Consider the following 25943-nt stretch of genomic DNA (forward strand, 5'->3'; position numbering starts at 1 on the left):
GATTGGGCAGGGCTTGCCCAGCTTGGGAAGGGGACGGGTGGGGATCGGGAAGGGGCTGGGGATTGGGATGAGGCACGGGGATGCTGCTCCGGAACTTTTGGGATGGCTCTGTCTTCATCCTCATCCTGCTCCTTCCGTTCCTCCCAGCACCTGCTGAGTGCTACCAAAACCCACCAAAATTTATTTTTATTTCTTTGTATCTTTTTTCTCTTATTCCTTTTCCCCTCCATTTTTCCTGTTTTTTTTTTTTTCCTCCCCTTTTCTTCCCCTTTTTTTCCCTAGTGCTTTCTCCTGTTTGTTTGGAGTTTTTTCCTGCTTTATCCTCAGCAGTGTTTTTTATTGCAACAGTTTTCTTTCCAAATGATTTTTCTTTCCTCTCTTTTTTCCTTTTTTTCCCCCTGCTGATTCCTCCTGGGGTTTCTTTCCCAAATTTTTCTGAGCATTTTTCCTTTTCTTTTTTTTTTTACTTTCTCTCTGCTCTTCCCTCAGGTTTTCCCCCTCTCCGTCCCATTTTATTTTCCCTCTATTTTTTTCCCCCGTCTTTTTCTTTTTTTCCCCCTGCTTATTCCTCCTAGGGTTTTTGCCAAATTTTTTCTGTGGTTTTCCCTTTTTCTTTTCTATTCCCCCCCTCATTCCCCCACCCCAATTTTTCCTCTCTTTTTCCCCTCCATTTTTGCCTCCCCATTTTTCCTTCACAGTTCCCCCCCCCTTTTCCCCCATTTCTTTTCTTCCCTATTTCCCCCTCCATTTTTAAATTTTCCTCCTTTCTTTTTCCTTTTCTCATTTCTCATTTTACCTTTTTTGTCCTTTTTCCTTTCCTCCTCTTTTCTTTACTTCCCCTTTTCCCCTTTTTTCTTTTTTGTTACTTTCCCCAATTTTCTTTATTTTACCTTTTTCATTTTAACCCTTCTTCCCCTCTCTTCTTTTTCCCTTTTTTTCCTCTTTCCCTCTTTTTTCTTTCCTTTTTCACCTTTCCCCAGCACCCTCCAAACCCCTTTATTCCCTTCCCAAAATTCCATTCCTTGCTGGGCAAGGACACAGCACCTGGACCTCTATTCTATATTTTTATTTTCTGGATTTTTCCCTCCGATCCACCTCACCCTGTGGAGGTCCCAGATTTTCCCCATTCCCAGGTGTGGTTTTTCCACACCTTGGATAAGATGATTAATCCCAGTTTTTTTCCACACATCACCCCAAATCCACCATCATCATTTTACTGTCAGGAACATCTGAGGGATCCAAATCCTTGTTTTCCGTGGATTTGGCAGCTGGGAGAGGACCCTGATGGAATTTTCCATGCTGAGTCCATCACCACCTGCTCCTCACTTTGGTTTTCCTTCCCAAGAAACCTCAGAAATTCCCAGGACAGTGATTTTATCAAATCCATTTGTTAAATGGATTTGATAAAAATTTAATTAATTTTATCCAATCCATTTAACAAATGGAAGCTCTGGGACTAGAGGGATTTTTTTTTCTCTCAATTTTTGAGAATTTCATGGAAAATAAAGGAATGTAATCCAACCAACCGGGAGGTGTGGCTGGAAGGGCAGAGAATGATCTGGGAGCAGAATTCCAGAGCTTGAGCTGTGATTCCAACATTTCCTCATTAAATAAATAAACCAGTTTGAAAACATCTCCAAAGGATCCCATCCGCTGGGTGCTCCCTGGTGGAATCACAGATATGGAATCCTCATCTTTGACTTTTCTCCTCCAATCCATGGAAAAAATGGAGCATCCTGGGAATAAATCACAGCTTCCATAGGCCTGAGCGCTGCTTTAGTCCCATATTTTAAATACTGAATCTTATCCCAACCTTATCCCCTCCCTCAGATATGTTATTTTCCCATTCTCCTTAATTTTCTTCCTGCTTTCTCTGGCTCTCTCTGCGGCCTGGAGACTTCTGGAGGTGATTTCCAACCAGGACTCAGTTCCAGGGATTTTTCCTAGTGAAAAAATTCCCAAGGGTAAAACGTGACCCTTCGGCTCCATCCAGAGGTGGGACTGGGAAATCCCACAGGGTCCATATGGCTTCCTTTTGGAACGACATCCCAGTCCTGCAGAATCCAGGAACTCTGGATCCCCTGGATCCCCTGGCCTGGAAGCCAGGTGAGGTCCAGGCTGGAGATGTGGTCCTGGATGGAGATTAGATTTTGATTGAAAGTGAGGAAAAGTCCAAGTTGGAGGTGACTTTTTGTCCTGGCTGAAAGTGGGTGCCAGCCTGGAGGTGAGGTCCTGGTGGGAGGCGAGGTCCTGGTGGGAGGTGAGGTCCTCACTGGAAGGTAGATCCAGGCTGCAGGTGAGGTCCAGGCTGGAGATTAGGCTTGGGTTGGAGGTGAGGAAAAGTCCAGGTTGGACGTGACTTTTTGTTCTAACTGGAAGTGGATCCCAGCTTGGGATACCAGTTTGGAGGTGAGGTGTCCAGGCTGGAGGTGAGGTGAGTTCCCAGCTGGAGGTGAGGTTCATCTTGGAGGTGAACTCCAGACTGAAGGTGATGAAAGCTCCATCCTGGACATGAGGTCTGGGTCAGGCTGTAGGTGAGGAAAGGTCCAGTTCTGAGGTGAGGTCAAGGCAGGAGTTGAGGTCCCAGTGGGAGGGGAGGTCCAGGTTGGAGGTCAGGTTGATCTTGAAGTGAGGTCCCAGGCTGGAGATGAGGTCCCAGGCTGGAGATGAGGTCCCAGGCTGGAGATGAGGTCCCAGCTGGAGATGAGGTTCTTCTTGGAGGTGAGGTCCAGGCTGGAGGTGTGATCCTGGCTGGAGGTCCCCTGTTACTTCCAAGAACATCTCCAGCAAACCTGCAAATGTTCCTCCCTTTCCAGTGATGGGCATTCCCAATTAAAAGCATTCCTCTTTCATGGGTGTCTGAATTTTTGGGGTGTCTGAATTTTGGGGTATTTGAATTTTTGGCTGTCTGAATTTTCAGGGTGTTTGAATTTTGAGGTGTTTCATTTTCAGTAGTTTCATTTTCTGGTGTCTTGGAAAGAAATTCCATGGACTGGTTGGGAGAGATGAGGATAAGGAACACAACCGGGACCCCCAGCCGGGAGTTATCCCAAGCTGAGGCATTACCAGATAAAAAATGGGATCCAAGATTCCAGGGCAGTGAATTCCACTCTCTATTCTGACTCTCTGGAATATTTCCTGCTCTGTTTTTCAGCTGACATTTCCTCTTTCCCTTTTGGAAAAAATACCCCTCCTTTTCCCATGTCCCAGAAAACACCAAAAAATACAGAAATTAATGGGAATTTTTATTCTTCCTCTCTTCATCCAGAGCTGGCAAAGGAGTTTTTTCAGCCATGAAGCTTGGAAAGACACGTCCGTCCAAGGATGAGCATCGGAAACAAGGTACAGTCATGGAATGACGGCAGATTCCTGGAATTGCAGCGGTGGGAGAGGAAGGGCTGCCTGTTCTGTTCCCTGGGTTCTGCACGAGGTGGGGCTGGAATTGGACACCTCTGGAAAGGCAGGAGAGGGCAGCGATTGGAAATTCATGGCTGTTTCCATTCAGAGCCGAGGATCAGTTTTCCACAGCAAAGAAAAGCAGGAATGTGCGTTTACAGGCAGAGAAAAGCCTTGGAAAAAGTTTGGGTTGTGGTTCTGGGAAAACTTCCCCCATTTCCCAGCCAGGTTTCAGGCTAGGAAAAGGGAATTTTGCCTGGGATGCTGACATGGAAACCTGGGTGCTCTTCCCAGAACCTGCATGTTCCCTTTGTGATTAAAGATTCCAGCAGGACCATGGGAAAACACCCAGGATGCAAATGAACAGAGCAGTTGGTCCCATGGAAGCATCTCCACAGGCTGGATTTATCCATGGTTGTGGAATGCTCACTGTGTGGTGTGGGCAGCGCTGCAGGGCTGGGAGGCTCCTGGTCCCACCTTTCCCAGGAACCTCCAGGTGTCCCTGGGCTGGGATGATGGTGATCCCAACCCTTGGCCACTGGATAAGGGATGGGTGGATGTCCTGGACCCATTGCCTGCTGGCCAAGCCGGCATTCCCAACATTCCGTGGGTGCTTCCCTCCCATCCAGACTCTTCTCCAGCTTAGATCAGTTCTAACCTGTCCTTGGACTCTTCCAGGGATGGAGCAGCCACAGCTCCTCTGGGAATTCCAGCCCAGCCCCTCCCCACCCTCCCAGCCAGGAATTCCTTCCCAAGATCCCACCCCAAGCTCCCCTTTCCCAGTGGGAGCCATTCCCTGGCTCCTGTCCCTCCATCCCTTGTCCCCAGTCCCTCTGCAGCTCTCCTGGAGCCCCTTTAGGCCCTGCAAGGGGCTCTGGGGTCTCCCTGGATCCTTCCTTTCTCCAGTTGGACATTCCCAGCTCTCCCAGCCTGGTTCCATGGCTGAGGGACTCCAGTCCTGGAGCAGCTCCATGGTCTCCTCTGGAGCAACTCCAGCAGCTCCATGATCATCCCATGCCGAGGATCCCAGAGCTGGAGACAGCAGTTCCCAGCTCCTGGCTCAGTTTTAATCTCCTGGCTGAGTCAAGGACCCCTTTCCCTCAGGAAAGGAACATTCCAGCAACTTCTTCCAATAGAAACCCAGGCATGGGCACGTGCCGGTGGGATCTCAGCTCCTGCAGCAGTTTTTCCTCCTGGGAATGACCCATTTCTCCCATTTTTTTCACCCCTCTCTCCTCAAAACCAGGGAATTGGTTGTCTTTGCACCAACTCATGCACTCCTCAGATCTCCAGCTCTTCCTCAAATGCTCTTTCACCCCCTAAATTCAGGGTGCTGTCATTATTCCTTATTTTTCTTCCTTAAGACTCTCCACAGGAATTCTGCACGGATGGAATTCCATGTCATCTCTTTGATAACCCCTCTTCCGAGCAGGTTGCCCGAGACCCGACCTGGTCCCCATTGTTTTTGTGCTCCCAGCCGAGGGGATGGATTGGTTTCCCTTCTCCCAGCCTTTAATTATTCACCGCTGGAAATGAAAACCGGAGCCATTCCTTTGTCCCCTTCCCGCAGATGATCCGGCTGTTCTGGAAACAGAAGACCTGGATAGGAAGGCCATGAGATACGGAGCAGGCCTGGAGCCAGACACCATCTCCCTGGCCTCTGTCACCGCCGTCACCACCAATGTCTCAAACAAAAGGTGAGATCCGGGGTTGGAATTGTGCCAGCGGGAGGTGAGGACAGACATCCCAAAAAATGAGTGATCCCTGACACAGGGAATGTTGGAAATCATTATCCTACAGAACCAGTGGGATGTTTTTCTGGAATATCTGACCCACAGCAGTGATCACCAAATTTCTGTGGAGCCTCCCAGCTCCCAGGGTTGGAGGAGCTTTGAGGGTGACCCTGCTCTTGTAGTGAGAGGGACTTGGGACATGAACCTGGGAACAGGGGGGGACAGGACAGAGGGAATGGCTTCCACTGCCAGAGGGCAGGGATGGATGGGATACTGGGAGTTAGGAATTGTTCCCTGAGAGGGATTGGGATGGAATTCCCAGAGAAGCTGTGGCTGCCCCATCTCTGGAAGTGTCCCAGGCCAGGTTGGACAGGGCTTGGATTGGTGGTGTCAGGCTCTGGATGATCTTCGAGGTGCCTTCCAACCCAAACCATCCCATGATTCCATGAATTCCACCTGTGGTTTGACCAAGGGTTTCTTCTCCCTCTCCCAAGGTCCAAGCCCGACATCAGGATGGAGCCGAGTGCCGGGAGGCCCATGGATTACCAGGTAGGTGACACCTAGGTATGGCCCTCAGGGTCACAACCTGGGCTTGGGGACACCGAGTTCCTGGTGGGTCTCAACTCACTGGGCTTGGATCCAGGGCATCCCAAGAGCTGGAATTTCACTGGTGGAGCCATAAACTCAGGATTAAGCCATTGACTGGGTTTTTTGTCCAGCATGTAAAACCCAGACAGCCCAAAATAAGCCCAAATTAAACCCAAATTAAGCTCTTTTTGAGGTTGTCTCTGGAATTTCTCCTTGGAGCAACCTGGGATAGCAAAATGCGTTCCTGCCCCTGGCAGGGAGTGGAATGGATTGAGCTTTTAGCTCCCTCCCAGTTCCAACCAATCCATGATCCCATTGTGTTTTCCAGCAGAAATGAAGCTAATGGGATCGGTCTCTCTGATCCCACAGCTTGGGTTAAATCCATTCAATTTTCCAATGGAAGTGAAGCCAGTGGAATCGGCTTCTCTGATCCCACAGCTTGGTTGAATCCGTTGGATTTTCCAGCAGAAGTGAAGCCAATGGGATTGATCTCTCTGATCTCACAGCTCATGTTAAATCCGGTTGTGTTTTCCAGCAGAAGTGAAGCCAATGGGATCAGTCTCTCTGATCCCACAGCTTGGGTTAAATCCATTGGATTTTCCAGTAGAAGTGAACCAATGGGATCAGTCTCTCCGATCCCACAGCTTGGGTTAAATCCATTGGATTTTCCACGTTGGGTGTAGCACCCTCACCATGAGGCTGGAGCAACCGGGATTCCTGGGATCTCCTGCTTCCCACACCCTTGCCAGCTCCTCCTCACCTGTATCCCAGTGGGACCAGCAGACCCCATTGCACTGGGAATTCCCCTTGGTCAGAGGTGGGGGGGTGGGGGAAGGCAGCCTGGAGCTGCTCCCGGGATGTGGAAATTTGGGAATTCCTCTCCCCAGGTCAGCATCACCATCATCGAGGCCCGGCAGCTGGTGGGGCTCAACATGGACCCCGTGGTGTGCGTGGAGGTGGGGGAGGAGAAGAAATACACGTCCATGAAGGAATCCACCAATTGTCCTTACTACAATGAGGTGGGTCCAGCCCTGGTGCTGCTCAAACCCCTCCGGGTTACTCCACCCTTGATCCTGTGATTTATTTTTATCCTTGGGGTTGTTTTTGGTGTTAAATTCCTGCTGGAACAAGGAGAAATCTCAAATCACACAGGAGAAACAAAACCTTTGCCCTCTGGAATTTTGTGATCAATGATTCCCAGGTTTTTCAAGAAATCTGCACTTCCATTGGCTCCCCACATCCCCCATCAGTGATCCATGTGGTCCCATGCTCACTGTTGGGATCACATGGATCCATCCCTGCTGGGCCATGGACTGCAGGAACTCCCCCAGGCATCCGGGGGTTCCCAATCCCTCTGGGCTACTCCACCCTCAATCCGGTGATTTCCTTCTTATCTGTGGGGTCTTTTTTGGGTAAAGTCCTGCTGGAATAAGATGAAACCTCAAACCACACAGCAGAAATCAAGCCTTTGCCCTCTGGAATTTTGTGATCAATGGTTCCAAGTTTTTCTGAGAAATCTGCACTTCTGTTGGCTCCCCACACTCAGTGGGGGATCTGTGATCCACGTGATCACATGATCAGTGTTGGGATCACACGGATCAATCCCTGCTGGGTCCTGGGCTGCAGGAGCTTCCCCAGGCATCCAGGGGGTTCTCAATCCCTCTGGGCTACTCTGCCCTTGATATCATGATTTGTTTTTTCTCCATGGGGTTTTTTGGGTTAAATTCCGGCCAGAATACGGTCAAATCTCAAACCAACCAGCAGAAACAAAGCCTTGGCCCTCTGGAATTTTGTGATCAATGACTCCGAGGTTTTCCAAGAAATCTGTGCTTCCATTGTCTCCCCACACTCCGTGGGGGATCAGTGATCCATGTGGTCCCAGGATCAGCATTGGGATCACATGGATCCATCCCTGCTGGGCCATGGGCCCCCCTGGGTGACCACAGCTTCTCTGGGGGGTTGTCAATCTCAATGGATGCCATCCCTCACCATTCCTCTTTTCCTTCCAGTATTTTGTCTTCGATTTCCATGTCCCCCCTGATGTCATGTTTGACAAGATCATCAAGCTCTCCGTAAGTGACCCTGATATCCTTGTCCTTTTTGGGGGGGCTTTGGAAGCAAACCACCCATTTTTGGGATGGATTTAAGGTCCTTGATGTGAGATTCCCAACAGGAATTCTCTTCTGCAGACCCCCAGTCCGTATTTCTGTTCCAACCCTCATTCCTGGCTCCACACATCTCCTGCATTCCCTGTGTCCCTTCATGGGTTGATCTCTGGTATTCCAGAGATCCAAACCTTGGAATTTATTCATTAGAACCAAACCTTGGAATTTATTTATTTATTCTTGTGGGGAAGAAAAACCTTCCAGAGCCAGGGAAATTGCTGGGGTATCAGAGCTGTTGCGGAAATCCAGGACTGGGAATGCTGAGAGGAAAGTTGAGATTTCAGCCCACCCAAAACCAGGAAGGTGATGGATAAGACTTCCAGATTCCCTGCCCAATTAGGGCACATTAATTAAGGTCATCCATATCCATCCCTGTGCACAGACTGGCTGCACAATTTCTCCCATTTTTCCTCAAATTCTAAGCATTTTAAAGGCCCTTCCCTCAGTTAAATACCCCAGTGTTTCCTGCAATGGCTGGAAAAGGGATCTTCCTCCAAAGATTAATTTATTTGCAATTTTTGTTCATTCCAAATACAAACTTCCTGTCAATTCCACTAATCAGGACCTGCCAACCCCACGGGGCCTTTTGGTGCCCTTGAATCCTCCCCAGACCAAGGAAAACTCCTCAGCTCCTTTCCATCCCACCCTAGAGACCTCTGGAATGGCTTTGGGGCTCCCAGGTCCTGGGGGAATTCCTGAGTGGTTTTCCCCTCTTGATTTCCAGGTGATCCACTCCAAAAACCTCCTGAGGAGCGGGACGTTGGTGGGGTCCTTCAAGATGGATGTTGGGACTGTTTACACCCAGCCTGGTATGTGAATGTCATTTGTAACAATGCCCAGGAACCTCCAGCTGCTCAGTGGAGAAAAATTCCTGGCAAAGGAGTGAGGCAGGGGCTGGATTCCTTGGAAAATGCTTTCCAAGCATTAAATGGTTGGAAATTGATTGAAAATGATTATAGTGTAAATATCCAAGATATAAAGAAGTCACCTGGAGTCACTCGTAGGTCAGGGAAGAGCTCTTGGCACCTCTGGAGAAGGATCTCCATCCTGGAGGGATTCCATCCTGGAATCACAGGATGGAGAATCACCTCTGGAGAAGGATCTCCATCCTGGAGGGATTCCATCCTGGAATCACAGGATGGTTTGGGTGTGATGGGACTTTAAAGATAATTTAATTCCACCCCTGCCATGGACAGGGACACCTTTCACTGTCCCAGGTAGATCCAAGCCCCAGTGTCCAGCCTGGCCTTGGATACTGCCAGGGATCCAGGGATTCTCTGGGAATTCCAGCCCAGCTAGGAATTCCTTCCCAAGATCCCACCATCCCAAGCTCCCCTTTCCCACTGGAAGCCATTCCCTGGCTCCCTCCACTCCTTTCCCAAATTCCAGCTCTCCTGGATCCCCTTGAGGCCCTGGAAGGGGCTCTGAGTTCTCCCTGGATCCTTCCCTTCTCCAGCTTTCCCAGGTGTCCCTGAGATCCCTCCTGGCTGTTCTGGTGTCCATCCCTGCCCTGCCCTGGAAGAAGCCCTGGGTGACATTCCCAGGCAGGACACCAATATTCCAGACAGTAATGTCCAGGGCTGGATCCTGCCCCACATTTCACCCAAGCCTGGAAAGGAGGGAGAGGTTGATTAGAGCTGCTGACCAGCGAGTCCAGCCATCCTCAGCACCGTCAGGGCCACCACCACGGCCCTGTGTCCCCAAGTGCCACATCCACATGGCTCTAAACCCCTCCAGGGTGGGGACTTGAGACTCCACCCTCATCCAGCTTATCCCGTTGTGTGTCCATGTCCAATACCAGACACCCCTTCCCAGTGGATTTTCCAGGTGTTTTTTTGGATCCCTCACACACAGGGCAGGTCCCACTCCATGGAATGCCGTGTCCTGGTGGCGTTGGCCGTGTCTGGTGGTGACAAAGATCTCTCTTGTCCCATGGGTTGCAGAGCACCAGTTCTACCACAAATGGGCCATCCTGTCCGACCCTGAGGACCTCACGGCCGGCCTCAAGGGCTACCTCAAGTGTGACATCGCTGTGGTGGGCAAAGGGGACAACATCAAGACCCCGCACAAGGCCAATGAGACAGAGGAGGATGACATTGAAGGGTAGGGATCTGCTGGGATCTGCTTATTCCCGGCTCCCTCAGGAATCCTTTCCACCTCTCTTTCCCTTGGGTAGGATCACAGGATCCAAAGCTGGTGGCAAACCCTGAGCCATGAAAGGGAGAGAGGGACCAATCCGGTGGTTTTCTGGGAGGGAATGCATGGTCCTGGTGCAATTCCAGGTGGTCTCCAGCACAGAGTTGTCCTTCCTGTGGGGTCACACCATCTGCTGGTGGTTGAACTCTCCAGCAGCACCAGCCTGGTGTAACCCAGCCTGATGTCCCCTGATGTTCCTGATGGGTGGAAAATGGGATGACATGGGATAATGGGATGGGATCTCACACCCCAAGGCAGAGCAGGGAAATCTGGATGGGGCTTCCCCAGCTGTGTGTGTGAACAGATGTCTTGGACTGCCCAGAACCTCTCAAAGGTCCCGGACCAAAAATCAGGAGCTTTCAGGCTTGATTCCAGCCTCAAAACCTTTCCAGCTAAATTAATATCTCCATTTTAAACCTGCCTCTGAGGTTCTCTCCACATGTAATCCGGGGATGGTTTAGGTTGGGAAAGACCTCTGAGATTGAGTCCAGCCATTAACAGTCAGAAACCAGCAGTACAGCTCTCCTGACTTGCTGGGGTTTGAGGAACCACCTCCAGAACTTTGGGCTTCATTCCATGCTGTAGTGATTCTCCTACTCATTCCTAAAATCCTGTAATGGTTTGTTTTTGGAAGGGATCTTCAAGATCACCTTGTTCCAACCCTCCTGCCATGGGTAGGGACACCTTCCACCAGCCATGGACAACTCCAGCAATTCCTAGAATTCCCCTAGAAATATTCTGTTCGCAGCATTCCCATCTATTCCTGCAGAGGAGGAGAGCCACATATAAAAAAAAAAAAAAAAAAAAAACAACAAAAAAACCCAAAAAACCCCAATGGATGGAGTTAATTTCATCCCCAAAATAATCCTCCGAGTTCCCCTTGATAAGGAAAAAGCAATTCTTCCAAAATCCCATTTATTCCATTTCCATTGAATGGTGTGGAAGTGGAAGGAGTCAGTGCTCTGAAATGGATCAGTTTCGCTTTGGTTGTTTATGGAACCACAAAGGTTGGATGGAGGTTGTCCCATCCAACTGGGATGGGATTCACTGACCATCCCACCCCAGCAGCTGTTCCCAACTCCATCCTGACATTCCACATTCCAGGAACCTCCTGCTCCCCGACGGGGTCCCTCCGGAGCGGCAGTGGGCTCGGTTCTACATCAAGATCTACCGCGCCGAGGGGCTGCCACGCATGAACACCAGCATCATGGCCAACGTCAAGAAGGCGCTCATTGGCGAGAACAAGGACCTGGTGGACCCCTACGTGCAGGTGGCCTTCGCAGGGCAGAAGGTGAGCGGGGAGGTGCCAGGGTGACCACAGGAGGTAACGCCAGCAGGTGGCCATAGATGGTCTTGGTGGTCCTTGCAGGACAGGATGGGTGTGGTGACACCTGGCATGTCAAGATGGACACGGTGTCACCTGGCATGTGGAGAAGGGCGTGGTGTCATTTGGCACATCAAGATGGGCGTGATGTCACATGGCACGTTGAGATGGGTGTGGTGTCATATGGCACATTGAGATGGGTGTGGTGTCATATGGCACATCGAGATGGGCGTGGTGTCACCTGGCATGTTGAGATGGGCGTGGTGTCACCTGGCACATTGAGATGGGCGTGGCATCACCTTGTTTTCCCTTTCTGGGATGGGTTTGAGCCCTCTTCAGTTGAGGAGGAGAATTCCTTGCTCAGGAGAAGGCAGAGCGTGTAGAAGGGAGCAGCTCGGGTGGTGGGGACCATTTGGGACATCCAACCTGTTGGGAAGGATGAAAGTTTGACAAGAAACTTTCACAAAACTGTATGCTTGGCAGAAAAATCTCTGAATGTAGAGCCTGAGAATGAAATAGAGATGGAAGCAAGTTTTGATATAGAAGAATAATAGATGTGTAAATTGAGGTTTGCTGAGCCAGTCTTGCTGGACAACTAAGAAAGCAAAGGTTAAGTCGAGTTGGAAAGAGATTTTATGACTGAGAGCAAAGGATAAGCTGACCGCAAACAAAAAGATGCTTTTACAGAGCAGAAAGATTCCAGAGACAAGCAACATGCTGATGTGGCAAGTATAAAAAGATCTAAGGATTTTCCACTGCAAGAAAAACAACTTTAAGCTTAAACTGTAACATTCTAACTCATGTGGCTGGATAGTATTGACCATAATATGGTAATGATAGTAATGACAGGTTACAGGTAGTAGTAAAGGTATTGATTGGTTGATTATGTACTAAAATGCTCAGCAAAGAAAAATATATAATGCAAGTAACCAAAACTAAAGGGTATTCAGGCTTTTCTGCAGCTGGAGATGACAGCTGTAGGCGTGGCTCTGTCACCCATGTTGGAATTCTGGGCCCTTTCTTGCTCCAAGGTCAGGGTGAATAAAACTCAGGAGATGTTGTTTTTGAAGTCTTACTCTGAAGTTTATTATCCTTATCTATGACAAACTCGCCAGATGTGAGCTCTCCCTAAAAAGTGAGCTAAAATGGTGTCTGTTCAAGGTTATTTAAGTCTCAGTTACCCAATAAACAGTTGACATCTATATCATTTATGCTTCTAACTCAATTATGATCACCCAAAACCCACAATGTGGACATCTTTCATCTTTCATCCAATTAGAGAAAACCACCCAGATCTGTGGTGGAAGAAGAAGGTGCAAAAAAGGCATCTAACCCCCACCCAAAATTCTCCATCTTGACTCCCATGTATCACCATATACTAAAACCCCAAATCTAAGTTTTATCACCCTGTGAAATCACACACTTCTAACCAACTCCACACCCATAATCTGAGTGCTATTAATCACAGCCCTCAGGTCAAATGCAGTGCTTGCTTGTGGGTCTGTGCCTTTCACCACGGAAAGTTTAAAATTCTCAGCATCCAGGATCCCAACATCCCACGACCCTGGATTGCTGTAACACCTTGGATACAATAAACTGCATTTTGAAGAGTTGCCAGAGTCCCACATCTCTCATCTCTTACTCAACCCTTGTCTGATATCCGTCTCCTCTCGATTCACAGGGAAAGACATCCATACAGAAGAGCAGCTACGAGCCCCTCTGGAACGAGCAAATCATCTTCACAGAGATGTTTCCCCCCCTGTGCAAGCGGATCAAGATCCAGATCCGGGACTCGGACAAGGTCAACGACGTGGCCATTGGGACCCATTTCATCGACCTGAGGAAGGTCTCCAACGAGGGGGACAAAGGTAAAGTTGAAGTGGGGGGCATAAAATCTACAGGGGCATTCCTTTAGCAGAGATCCCGAAGTTTTCCAGGTTCCTTCCCGTCCCTGGAATTCCTGGGTGTTCATCAGGAGAGATCTTGAGGTCCTCAAATATGAGAGGTTCCTGGGCCAATGCCCTGAAAACCAAGATTTGTCACAAACCTTCAGCCAATACCTGGAAGGAAAGGCACCCCAGAACAATTTGCTTTTCCAAAATTTCCATGGAGGGATGAGCATTTGTGGGCAAAGATGGGAAACCAGATGTGGGACTGGAAAGGGACTAATGGAGGGTTCTTCTTCCTCAAACCTCAAAATGGGGAATTGCCAAAGACCTGCCCAGTTCCCGCCACTGCCTTGACTGCAAATTTTCCCAAAAATTTCAGGAGGCTCAGGGGGGACGTTGTGGCTCTGCACAACTCCCTGGCAGGAGGGAACAGACAGGGGGATGTCGGGCTCTGCTCCCAGGGAACAGGGACAGGACAAGGGGAAATGGCCTCAGGCTGGGCCAGGACAGGCTCAGGTTGGATATCTGGAAAATTCCTTCCTGGAAATGGCTGTTGATTCCTGGCACGGGTGGAGTTGCCATCCCTGCAGGGATTTAAAAGCCATTTGGATGTGGCAACATCCATTTGTGGGACATGGGTTAGTGGAGGCCTTGGCAGTGCTGGGATCGGGTGGAAAAACTGCCAGAAAAATCTCCTGCAAATGCATTTGGCAGGAGATTGATGTGAAAGACTTAAATCTTTCCACTCACCCTGGTTGTGCCAGGTTGGACACCAGGAGGAATTTCCCCATGGAAAGGGTGCTCAGGCCTTGGCAGGAGCTGCCCAGGGAGGGTTTGGAATGTCCATCCCTAGAGGTGTCCAAGGAATTTTTGGATGTGGCACTCAATGTTCTGGGCTGGGGACAAGGTGGGGATCAGGCACAGGTTTGACTTGATGATCTGGGAGCTCAGTCCAAACTCAAATCATCCTGGGATTCCCTGAAAACTGTCTCCATGGATGGCGGCAAACATACATCCATGGACACACAAGAACACGTCCCAGCCTGTATAACCACATAGAGACCAGGAAAGTGACACCACAGCTGCCAAGACATTCCCTTTTCCCTCTCCATTCCCTTCTCACCTGCCCCTTCCACCCCCTCAGGTTTCCTGCCCACCTTCGGCCCCGCCTGGGTGAACATGTACGGCTCCACGCGGAACTACACCCTCATGGACGAGCACCAGGAGCTCAACGAGGGCCTGGGCGAGGGCGTCTCCTTCCGTGCCCGGCTCCTGCTGGGCCTGGCTGTGGAGATCCTGGACACCACCAACCCCGAGATCAACAGCTCCACTGAGGTCCAGGTGGAGCAGGCCACGGCGGTGGCGGATGTAAGTGCCCCGTGACCCCACAGGTGTTGCCATAACCCCACAGGATCCTGGGGACAGTTTGGGGTTTATGGAATATTGGATTGTTACCTTTGGTCTCATGAATTTACGATTTTCGTGGATCGGGAATGGTGTGGCCAGCAGGAGCAGGGAGGTCATTCTGCCCCTGTACTGGGCACTGGTGAGGGCCCACCTTGAGTGCTGTGCCCAGTTCTGGCCCCTCAGTTTGGGAAGGACATTCCCAAGAGATCCTTGAGATCTCCAAAAGGAGATCCAAAGGAGGAGAACGAGGCTGGAGAGAAGCTGGGAACACAAACCCTGTGAGGAACCCCTGAAGAAGCTGGGGGTGCTCAGCCTGGAGAAAAGGAGACTCAGGGGTGACCTTATCACTCCCTACACCCCCTGAAAGGTGGCTGTGCACAGCTGGGGCTGGGCTCTTTTTCCAGGCAGAACCAGAGGACACAGACTTGAGCTGCACCAAGGGAAATTTAGGCTGAATATCAGGAAAAAGTTCTTTACAGAAAGAATGATAAAGTTCTGGAATGTTCTGCCCACGCAGGTGGTGGAGTCCCCATCCCTGGGTGTGTTTAACAAAGCCTGGATGTGGCACTGGGTGCCAGGATTTAGCTGAGGTGTTGGGGCTGGGTTGGACTCGATGATCTTGAAGTTCTCTTCCAAACTTGTGATTCTGTGAATTGAGTGAATTTTGTGATTTCAAGTGTTGTCCCAGCTGTTCTGGATCTCACAGAGCAACAGAAGTAAATCTTGCCAGATTTCAGGTTTTAGGCTCATTCCAGCGCTCACTTCCCTTAGGAGCACTGGGAATGTCAGAGTGACATTGTTTGTCACTGGCACAGCTTTCCCAGAGGAGCTGTGTCTGATCCACCCCTGGAAGTGTCCCAGGCCAGGTTGGACAGGGCTTGGAGTACCCTGGGATAGAGGAAGGTGACCCTGCCCATGAAACTGGATGATCTCTAAGATCCCTTCCCACCCAAACCATTCCATGATTTCTATCATCTCCTGAGCCTAGGGATGTTTCTCCAAGTGGGAATTACTCATGGACAGTGAGTCATCCCCTAATTCCAGTTATCTCACTCTTATCCGGATGGGTTTCAATCAGAAACCAAGATTTCAATCAGAAACCAAGAAACCAATCTTCTTTATTTCCCAGCCCAGGGGAATGAAGCCACCTGGAAACAGAACCATTCCAATTCCATGGGAGCATCCAGGCACCTGGATTTTTGTGGTTTGATCAATTAATTGAACCAAGGCTTGTATTCCAGCTCAAGGTTATCTTTAATTAAAAAATATTAAAATGAAATCTTCAATTAAAGACTCTTTACAATGAGCCAGGAGATGGGAGACAAAATCCTCCCCATCCCTTTGGAAATGGCATCCTGAGGGATGGATGTGTCTCTCCTTCTGACCCCGACCCTCAGCCCTGGGATCTCTTTTCTCCTTCAGAACTGCAGTGGGAAGATGGAGGAATTCTTCCTCTTCGGAGCCTTCCTGGAGGCCACCATGATCGACAGGAAGATTGGGGACAAACCCATTAACTTTGAGGTCACCATAGGTTGGTTGTTTTTTGGGGGGGAATTGTGATGGTGGTGAAAATCAGAATCCAAAGCTGGGGGTGGGATTTATTCCTGATTTTTCCATTCCAACCCCTGCTAGAGCAGGTTTGGGGAGCAGGGAATGGCTCCTTCGTGGGCATGAGGGACGTGGGATCCCATTTTGTGCCTGGTGGGCTCTGCCCAGTAGAGCTGATCCCTCTCTTCCATCCTGGTTTCACCCTCCAGAGATGCCAGAGGATTCCCAGGGGATTGAGAGGGGGCAGGAGCAGGGCACAGACACCTCTCCCTAATTTCCAGCTCCTGGATGTGGTTCCAGAAAGTCAAACTCCAATGTTCTCTGTGACTTCAGCAGAGAAAACTTTTGCCAACCTGAATTCAATCCCGGAGCTGGGAGTTAAAACCCTGTGAATCAAGTACACTTTTAATTTATTTTTTCTTTTTTGTTTTTTTTTTTCTCCTCGAGGTAACTATGGCAACCAGGTGGATGGCTCCAGCAAACCCCTCCTGAGGAGGAAGAAAGAGGGAGGGGATGGGGACGAGGAGGAGTCGGAGCTGCTCCAGAATTCCAGTGACGATGAAGTTGGCGAGGATGGAGAGCTGGTTTCCATTTCTTCATCCCCGCCCATGAAGCCCCTGATCACAGACAGGTCAGTGTGTCCACCTGGGTACTGGGTCAGTGTGTCCACCTGGTCATGGACAGGTCAGTGTGTCCACCTGGATTTGTGTGGTCAGTGTGCCCACCTGGGCACAGACTGGTCAGTGTGTCCATCTGGTCACAGACTGGTCAGTGTGTCCACCTGGTGTCGGACAGGTCAGTGTGTCCACCTGGGCACAGACTGGTCAGTGTGTCCACCTGGATTTGTGTGGTCAGTGTGTCCACCTGGGAATGGATAGGTCAGTGTGTCCAGCTGGATTTGTGTGGTTAGTGTGTCCACCTGGTCACAGACAGGTCAGCGTGTCCGCCTGGGCACTGGGTCAGTGTCTCCACCTGGGCATGGACTGGTCAGTGCGTCCTCATGGATTTGTGTGGTCAGTGTGTCCCCCTGGTCATGGATGGGTCAGTGTGTCCTCATGGATTTGTGTGGTCAGTGTGTCCCCCTAGGCATGGATGGGTCAGTGTGTCCCCATGGACTGGTGTGGTCAGCGTGTCTGCCTGGTCACGGACAGGTCAGTGTGTCCACCTGGATTTGTGTGGTCAGTGTGTCCACCTGGGCTTGGACAGGTCTGTGTGTCCACCTGGGCACAGACTGGTCAGTGTGTCCACCTAGATTTCTGTGGTCTGTGTGTGCCACTGGTCACAGACATGTCAGTGTGTCCACCTGAGCACTGGGTCAGTGTGTCCACTTTGTGTGGCTCCTGGGGACTGTCTTGTTTTAGGGACATGGGTCAGTGGTGGCCTCGGCAGTGTTGAGATCTCAGATGGAAAAACTGCTGGAAAAATCTACAAATGCATTGGGCAGAAAATTGGGATAAAAAGGCTTAAACCTTCTGCCTGAGATGTGCCTGGGGAGGTCTGGATTTGCATTCCAAGAAAGATAATTGGATTTAAGATTATGAGATTTAATTAAAGTGGATTTTTATCAAGTTTTAGCAGCAGATTGGTGCTAATTGAATTCACTGTCTGATTAAATCAGTTGGGAAAAAAAATCCAGTAAAGATAGCTGTTTCCCTGGAATTCCCTCCCTGTTTCCATCAATATCCAGCACAGATAAATCCCCTGGAATTCCTTCCCTTGTTTCCATCAATATCCAGGACAGGTCTCCCTGGAATTCCTTCTCTTGTTTCCATGAATATCCAGCATGGAAAAATCCCCCTGGAATTCCCTCCTTCACTTTAATCAATATCCAGCACAGATAAATCCCCCGGGAATTCCCTCCCTGTTTCCATGAATATCCAGCACAGATAAATCCCCCTGGAATTGCCTCCTTTTTTTCCATCAATATCCAACACAGATAAATCCCCTGGAATTCCTTCCCTTGCTTTTATCAATATCCAGCACAGATAAATCCCCCTGGAATTCCCTCCTCTGTTCCTCACCTCCTTCTCCAGCTGAATCCCAAGGGGAGAATAGAAGTTCCAGTTTTTCTGGGTCCTCTCCCACCCTGTTTATCCAAAAATCTCCATCCTCTGGCAGCTGTCCCCCACCCTGCTCAATCACAGGGTTCTGCTGACCTCTGGTGGGAACAGCCGGAAGGGTTGGAGCTGGATGTGACTCCTGGTGATCCCAGGAGCAGCAGGATTCCCCTTTCCAGGTGCAGCAGGGTTCCCCTTTCCCAGGTGCAGCAGAGCAGGATTTCCCTTTCCAGGTGCTGGATCCTGGCTCACTTCCAGCATTCCAAAAGTGTGGATCACCCTTCCTTCGGCTGTTCCAAGGACAGGTTGGGCAGGGCTTGGAGCAACTGGGAGCTTTCAGAACCCCAGGATGGTTTGGGTGGAAAGGGATCTTAAAGATTGTCCAGTTCCAGCCCCAACACATCCCACTGTCTCAGTATTACCTGGTCGGGTAATAATTAGCATAGACTCCATGATTACAGACTAATCTTTATTAAGAAACCCATTGCTTTAATAGACAGTTATGATACAGCTGGACCTGATTGGTCCTTCAATCTAAACACCATCACCATTGGCTAATTAAGAAATGACCTTTTGATAAACAAATCTCCATAACACATTCCACATGTTCACCAACACCAGGTGCAGCAAGTTAAGATAAGAATTGTTTCTCATTCTTTTCTCTGATCTTCTCGCAGCCTTTCCTCATGTTTCCTCACAGAACAATGCCTGGGAAAGTCATCTGCTGCCCTCTATGACCAGAGAGCTGCTGCCACATCCTAGATTGCTCCAAACCCCATAACCCCATCCAAACCGGCCTTGGACACTCCCAGGATGGATGGGGCAGCCCCTGGGCATAGCACCCGTCCATCCTGGGCCTGGAATTGGGAATGGCCTTGGGAAAAACAGAGCCTCCATTCCAGCTCCTGAGCTGCCTTATCCCCCTTCCCACCACGGCATTGCTTCCCAGGAGAGATGTGGGATGGGGACTGCTCCAGGCCAGGATTGTCACCCTCATGGAGTGTCTCTCCTGCCTCCTCTTGCAGGAATTACTTCTACCTGCCCTACCTGGAGAAGAAGCCCTGCATCTACATCCGGAGCTGGTGGCAGGACCAGCGGCGCCGGCTCTACAACGCCAACATCATGGACAAGATCGCGGACAAGCTGGTCAGGGGTGGACAGGGGTGGACAGGAAGGGGTGGAGGGACAGGGGGACACTGCTGGGACACGGGGCTGGCACCAGGCACAGCCACAGCCAGTGCTTGATAAGCACTGTGCTTATAGACAGTGCTTGATAAGGGGAACATTCCCACTAAGGAATCATCAAATTCCAGCAGCTCCTTGGGAATTCTGAGGGTCAGATCCAGATGTCCCCACAAAAGGGAGCAGGGGTGGGGAGGCTGTGTCACCTGGGCTGGAGGGGTGAAGCAGTCATGTGGCAGAGCCAGAGAAGGGAAAGCTCCGGGGAGAGCTCAGAGCCCCTTCCAGAGCCTAAAGGAGCTCCAGGAGAGCTGGAAAGGGATTGGGGACAAACATGGAGGGACAGGACACAGGGAATGGGTACAAACTGGGAAAGGGGAGATTTGGGCAGGATATTGGCATGGAATTCTTCCCTGTGAGGGTGGGGAGGCCAGGTGGTTCCCAGCTCAGCCCAGCCCAGGTAATCCCAGATGATCCCAGGTGATGCCCAGCCCAGCTGATCCACAGGTGGTTCCCAGCCCAGGTAATCCCAGATGATCCCAGGTGATGCCCAGCACAGCCCAGGTGATCCCAGGTGATCTCAGGTAGTTCCCAGCCCAGGTGATCCCAAGTGATTCCCAGGTGATCCCAGGTATTTTCAGCCCAGCCCAGGTGATCCTAGATGAACCTAGGTGATCCCAGAAGAACCCAGGTGATCACCAGTCCAGTTCTGGTGATCCCAGGTATTCCCAGCCCAGGTGATCCCCAGATTGTTCCCAGCTCAGGTAATCCCAGATGATTCCCAGGTGATTCCCAGCCCACCCAGATGACCCCAGGTGATCCCAGGCGGTTCCCAGCCCCCTGTCCCTCACACTGTCCCTGTTGGTGCCGCAGGAGGAGGGTCTCAACGACGTGCAGGAGATGATCAAGACGGAGAAGCCGCACCCGGAGCGCCGGCTCCGCGGGGTCCTGGAGGAGCTCAGCAGCGGCTGCCTGTGAGTGACACGTGGGAAGGTGACACTCACCTTCCCTCCTCCCAGGGGATGTCACCTCACCATGCCCTGTCCTGGGAATGACAGGACAATGACATTCCATGGCACTAGCACAATGCTGGATCTTTTGGTGCTTCCATCTTGCACCCCAAACACCCCAAAGCAGGGGGAGACACCTCAGTCCTGTGGTCTTCACAGGCTGGTTGCCTGAAAGGTGGCTGTGCTCAGGTGGGGTTGGGCTCTTTCTCCAGGAACTGACACAACCAGAGGACACAGCCTTGAGCTACACCCAGGGAAATTTAGGCTGGATATTAGGAAAAAATTCTTTACAGAAAGGGTGATAAAGTTCTGGAATGTTCTGCTCAGGGAGGTGATGGAGTCACCATCCCTGGGTGTGTTTAACAAAGCCTGGATGTGGCACTGGGTGCCAGGGTTGAGTTGAGGTGGTGGGGCTGAGCTGGACTTGATGGTCTTGGAGGTCTCTTCTAACCTGGTGATTTTGTGAATTCTGTGAATTTTGGGAATTCTGTTAATTTTGAGAATTCCCGGAGACCAGGGAAGTGGTGGAGTCACCATCCTTGAATGTGTTTTATAAAACCTGGATGTGGCACTGGGTGCCATGGTCTGGCTGAGGTTTTGAGGCTGGGTTGGACTCAGTGGTTTTGGAAGTCTTTTCCAAACTGGTCATTCTGTGAATTCTGGGAATTCGATGAATTTTGGGAATTCCTGGGGACTGGGGAGGTGGTGGAGTCCCCATCCCTGGGTGTGTTTAACAAAGCCTGGATGTGGCACTGGGTGCCACAGCTGAGTTGAGGTTTTGGGGCTGGGTTGGACTTAATAGTCTTGGAGGTCTCTTCTAACCCAGTAATTCTGTGAATTCTGGGATTCATCACAAAGGTGATGGAGTCAGCAACCCTGAATGACTTGGGAGAAGCCTGGATGTGGCACCTGGTGCCAGGGTTTGGTTGAGGTGTTGGGGCTGGGTTGGACTCGATGATCTTGGAGGTCTCTTCCAACCCAGTGATTCTGTGAATTCTGGGAATTCTGTGATTCTGTGGCCCCTGATGACACTGACTGTCCCTTTCTGACTCCGAGTCTGTGGTGCAAACCAGCCTCTCACCCACAATTTTGTTGGAGATTGGCAGGAATTTGAGCATTTTCCAGGGATGTAGCCAGTCCGGTGGGGTGGGAAGGGAACCTTGGGAAGGATTCCCATGGGAAGGATTCCCATGGGAATCACCTTTTCCCACAGGCGATTCCTGACCTTGGCTGACAAGGACCAGCATCACTCGTCCCGCACCAGGCTGGACCGGGAGAGGCTCAAATCCTGCATGAGGGAGCTGGTGAGCGGGATCCAATCCCTGAAGGGGCTCCAGGAGAGCTGGGAGGGTCTGGGGGCAAGGCATGGAGGGACAGGACACAGGGAATGACTCCCACTGCCAGAGGGATATTCAGAATTAGGAATTGTTCCCTGGCAAGGTGGGCAGGCCCTGGCACGGAATTTTCAGGGAAGCTTTGGGAAAAGCGGGGGAGGATTCCTGGTCAAGGGCAGGAATTTTGTTCATGGACGTGTTGGTTTCCAGTCCCTGTGGGTCAGGGGTTTGGGGTTTAATTCTGACCCCAAGGGCCACTTGGGTCTCAGGCAAGTCCCAGGTGTCACTTGGGTCTCTGCTGGCTCCTCTACATCAGACGCTGAAAAGAAATTTGGGAGCACAGAGCTGGAAAGGTAAATTTGGGAACCCCACAGAGCAGAGCTGCCCCAGGGACAGTTTTCAGGTGATTTGGGGATCCCTTTCAGAAAAACAGAGCTGCTCCAGGGAAAGAGGTTTGTGGTGATTTTGGGAGCCCTACAGAGCAGAGCTGCCCCTGGGACATAGGTTTGGGGTGATTTTGGGAACCCCAAAAAACAGAGCTGCTTCAGGGACAGAGGCTTGGGGTGATTTTGGGAGCCCTTTAAGAGTGGATCTGCTCCAGGGACAGAGGTTTAGGGGTGATTTTTGTAAAATTTTGGGAACCCCAAAAAATAGAGTGGCCTCAGGGACAGAGGTTTGGGGTGATTTTGGGAACACCCCACAGAGCAGAACGGCCCCAGGGACAGAGTTTTGCCGTGATTATGGGAACCCCACAGTGCTGTCCCAGAGATAGAGGTTTGGAGTGATTTTGGGAACCCTACAGACCAGAGCTCCCCCAGGGACAGGTTTGGGGTGATTTTGGGAGCCCTTTCAGAACAGAGCTGTCCCATGGGCAGAGGTTTGGGGTGATTTTGGGAATGCCACAGAGCAGAGCTCCCCCAGGAGGAAAGACACCTTCCTTAAGCCACCCCAAAATTCTCCAAGCTCAGGTGACACCTTTGTGGTGTCACCTTCTCCTGGGCTGTCTCTGCCTTCTCAGAGGCTCTGCAATGCCAAGGTCCACAGAAGGGTTTTTGAAGGTGTCCATCCTGACGTGGTGGGATTGAGGCACCTTTCCTCGGTCCGAGCTGTGTCCTGATGTCCTGGCTGTGTCCACAGGAGAACATGGCTCAGCAGGCCACGGCCCTGCGCTCCCAGGTCAAGAGGAACACCATGAAGGACAAGCTGAAGCTGGTGCAGAACTTCCTGCAGAAGCTGCGGTTCCTGGCGGACGAGGTGGGTCCCTCACGAGCAGAGGTGGCTCTGGCTGGGGCAGCTTGTGGAGATAGAAAGCTGGGATGAGATGGATGGGATGGATGGGGGATGGAATGGATGGAAAAATGATATGGAATGGAGGGACGGATGGACGGACGGATGGACGGACGGACGGACGGACGGACGGACGGACGGACGGACGGATGGATGGATGGATGGATGGATGGATGGATGGATGGATGGATGGATGGATGGAGACCTCCAAGGGCAGCAGAGCTCCCTCTGCAAGGAGCCATTCCAAGTCCATGAGCTGCCCTATGATCCCTGTGCACTCCTGGGTGGGAATGACCAAATGTAAAAGAAATTCAAGAGTTTCCCAGGCAGGGACAGAGCTGGGTCCTCCTGCAGCAGAGCTGGAGATGTTTCAGTCAGTCCCAGCTGTGAAGAGATCCTGTGAATCCCTGGGAAATCAAGAATTGGAAGGTGACATATCAAATCCTAGACTGGATGGGAAGGGATTTGAAATCCCATCCAGATCCAACCCCAGCACCTTCCACTGTCCCAGGGTGCTCCAAGCCCCAGTGTCCTACCTGGCCTTGGACACTGCCAGGGATCCAGGGGCAGCCACAGCTTCTGTGGGAATTCCAGCCCTGCCCTGCCTCTCCCCAACCTGCCAGGGCACAATTGCTAATTCCCAATATCCCATCCATCCCTGCCCTCTGGCAGTGGGAGCAATTCCCTGTGTCTTGTCCCTCCATGCCTTGTCCCCAGTCCCTCTGCAGCTCTCCTGGAGCCCCTTTAGGCTCCAGAATGTTCCCATGACATTTTTCCAGTTTAGGATTGGCTCACAGGGGGTTCTTGTCCCTCCCTGGTGCTGCAGCTGTTCCACCTCCTGCTTCCGTTTCTCATGGAAAGCTCCATCCCTGGTTTCAGCCAGGCCTTCCTTGGTCCTAACCCAGCCCAGATGTGAGGAGTGAGGGGCCCAGTCCAGACTGGGAAACTCTTCCCTACAAAGGGATGAGGAATGGCCGCTGCCCTTCCCATCCCAGGTCCACTGAAGGAGAGAACAAAAACCTTCAGTCTTCTATGCACAAATTTGTATCTTTTAAAACTTATAACCAACATAAATTATCAGAATAAATCACACGAAACTCTGTTGAAACCCTAAATACTAAGAATTTTAAACTTTCTGTGCTGAAAAGCACAGACCCACAAAAGAACATTGCATTTAATCCGAGGCTTAAAGAAGACTTCCAAAATAAATTGATAGCACTGGGATTGTGGGTGAGGAGTTAGTTAGAAGTGTGTAATATCACAAGATGAAAAAACTTAAGAGTTTGGGGTTTTAGAATATAATGATAAATATAAAGCAATATGGAGGTTTTAAGACAAAAACAAATTGCTCTTCTTTACCTTTTTCTTCCTTATTCTTCATGAGTTTAAGTGGTATTTTGTAATTAAACAGAAAAGTCCACATTACAGACTTTGTGTAATCAGTTATTAGATTAAAAGATAGAATAATTTAGGTATCATTTCTTAATTATATAGTTTAACCTTATAAGACCTTATAACAAAAAATAGTTAGCCATTTTATACCTTTCTAATAAAAAACTACAGAACTCACATCTGTGAAACTATAACATTAACAAAAAACAGTTAACACCTAAATCTAAACACAAAATATAATCTCAATTACCTTCAATCCCAATCACAAGACTCCATTTTCTTCATGCCAAAAAAACTGGAAAAAAACAATTATTTTTTCACTCAACTCATTTTTATACAGTTTTAAAGACCTCGTGTGTGACTCCAATTGGTTGGGAGCTTTTATTGCCAATTGCTTTATTGGGTAGTAAAAGGTATTTTACTTGTCCATAAAATATCTTTATTTAAATTATTATTCCTAAATTATTTTCCTCTTATTTTCTTCACTGATTTTCATGGGATAGATTTAATGTTCATGCAGGTGCTAATTGTTTTTCACCCAGGAATAAATTGTTAAGTTAACGAGCTGCTCACATTGGGATTGTTTTCATATGGGAACTTGCAAAGTGCTAGCTTGACAAGGCTAGACCTAACAAAGCAGGCCTGATTTTATGAAGCCTTTCATTTATAATTTTTCCACTTAACTGCATCAATAAATCCCAGTTTCTTTCCTGAGGGGCTTATACCTGAGCAGTGTTTTTGGAGTGGGAGTCTCCAAACAATTCCAGTGCCCCCAGAGTGGCCACAGACAATCCACCTTCCATGGAATCTGTTGGATTTGCCTCCAGCAGCTCTCCAGCCCCACCAGTGCCTCAGTGGTCAGAGCTGAGGCACTGACGGGGCTCTCCTGTGGCATTTCCAGCCCCAGCACACGATTCCCGACGTTTTCATCTGGATGATGAGCAACAACAAGCGCATCGCCTACGCCCGCATCCCTTCCAAGGACATCCTGTACTCCATCGTGGACGAGGAGATGGGCAAGGACTGCGCCAAAGTGAAGACGGTTTTCCTCAAGGTGAGGATCCCACTGGCCCAGGAGAGCTGCAGCCAAGAGGAGGGAATCTGGGAGATGAGGATGAGAGTGTTGTATCCATTTATTTATGGGGTTGGAACACTGGAGAAATGTGATCCATACTCTGCTGGTAGGGGTGGAAATCAGCTCCTAGGGAGAGTGAAGCACTGAACTTACCCAGTCCTGGTAAGTGGGAAATGTTTGGAAAGAGGGAGGTGTTTGATCCTCCTGGAAATCCAGAGAATTTCTGGCTTAGTGTCATGGTTTGAAAAGAAGGATGTCTGCCAAGGAAGGCAGGAGCCTCCTCTGAAAATAGAGAGGGCAAACCCCTTCCCTCTGAGTTATTGTAATTTTGAAATTAAAGGGCTCTCAGGCAAAGATATGGGA

General features: G+C 50.1%; 1 protein-coding gene across 4 annotated transcripts in view; it reads left to right on the forward strand.

Moving 5' to 3' along the window:
* The window catches only part of OTOF (otoferlin), a 103521-nt gene that overhangs the window by 42590 nt on the left and 34988 nt on the right, over window positions 1–25943 (forward strand). For all 4 annotated transcript variants that reach the window (XM_063153229.1, XM_063153232.1, XM_063153230.1 and 1 more), the window contains 17 exons: window positions 3269–3342; window positions 4967–5093; window positions 5624–5678; window positions 6605–6736; window positions 7727–7789; window positions 8607–8691; window positions 9826–9985; window positions 11183–11369; window positions 13084–13270; window positions 14436–14659; window positions 16121–16229; window positions 16694–16877; window positions 19329–19449; window positions 20356–20456; window positions 21706–21796; window positions 22964–23080; window positions 25407–25559. In XM_063153229.1, the coding sequence (XP_063009299.1) occupies window positions 3269–3342; window positions 4967–5093; window positions 5624–5678; window positions 6605–6736; window positions 7727–7789; window positions 8607–8691; window positions 9826–9985; window positions 11183–11369; window positions 13084–13270; window positions 14436–14659; window positions 16121–16229; window positions 16694–16877; window positions 19329–19449; window positions 20356–20456; window positions 21706–21796; window positions 22964–23080; window positions 25407–25559 (2170 nt within the window). The remainder of the gene's footprint in view (window positions 1–3268; window positions 3343–4966; window positions 5094–5623; window positions 5679–6604; window positions 6737–7726; window positions 7790–8606; window positions 8692–9825; window positions 9986–11182; window positions 11370–13083; window positions 13271–14435; window positions 14660–16120; window positions 16230–16693; window positions 16878–19328; window positions 19450–20355; window positions 20457–21705; window positions 21797–22963; window positions 23081–25406; window positions 25560–25943) is intronic.

Source organism: Melospiza melodia, chromosome 3 (assembly GCF_035770615.1).
Source record: "Melospiza melodia melodia isolate bMelMel2 chromosome 3, bMelMel2.pri, whole genome shotgun sequence".
NCBI lineage: Eukaryota > Metazoa > Chordata > Aves > Passeriformes > Passerellidae > Melospiza > Melospiza melodia.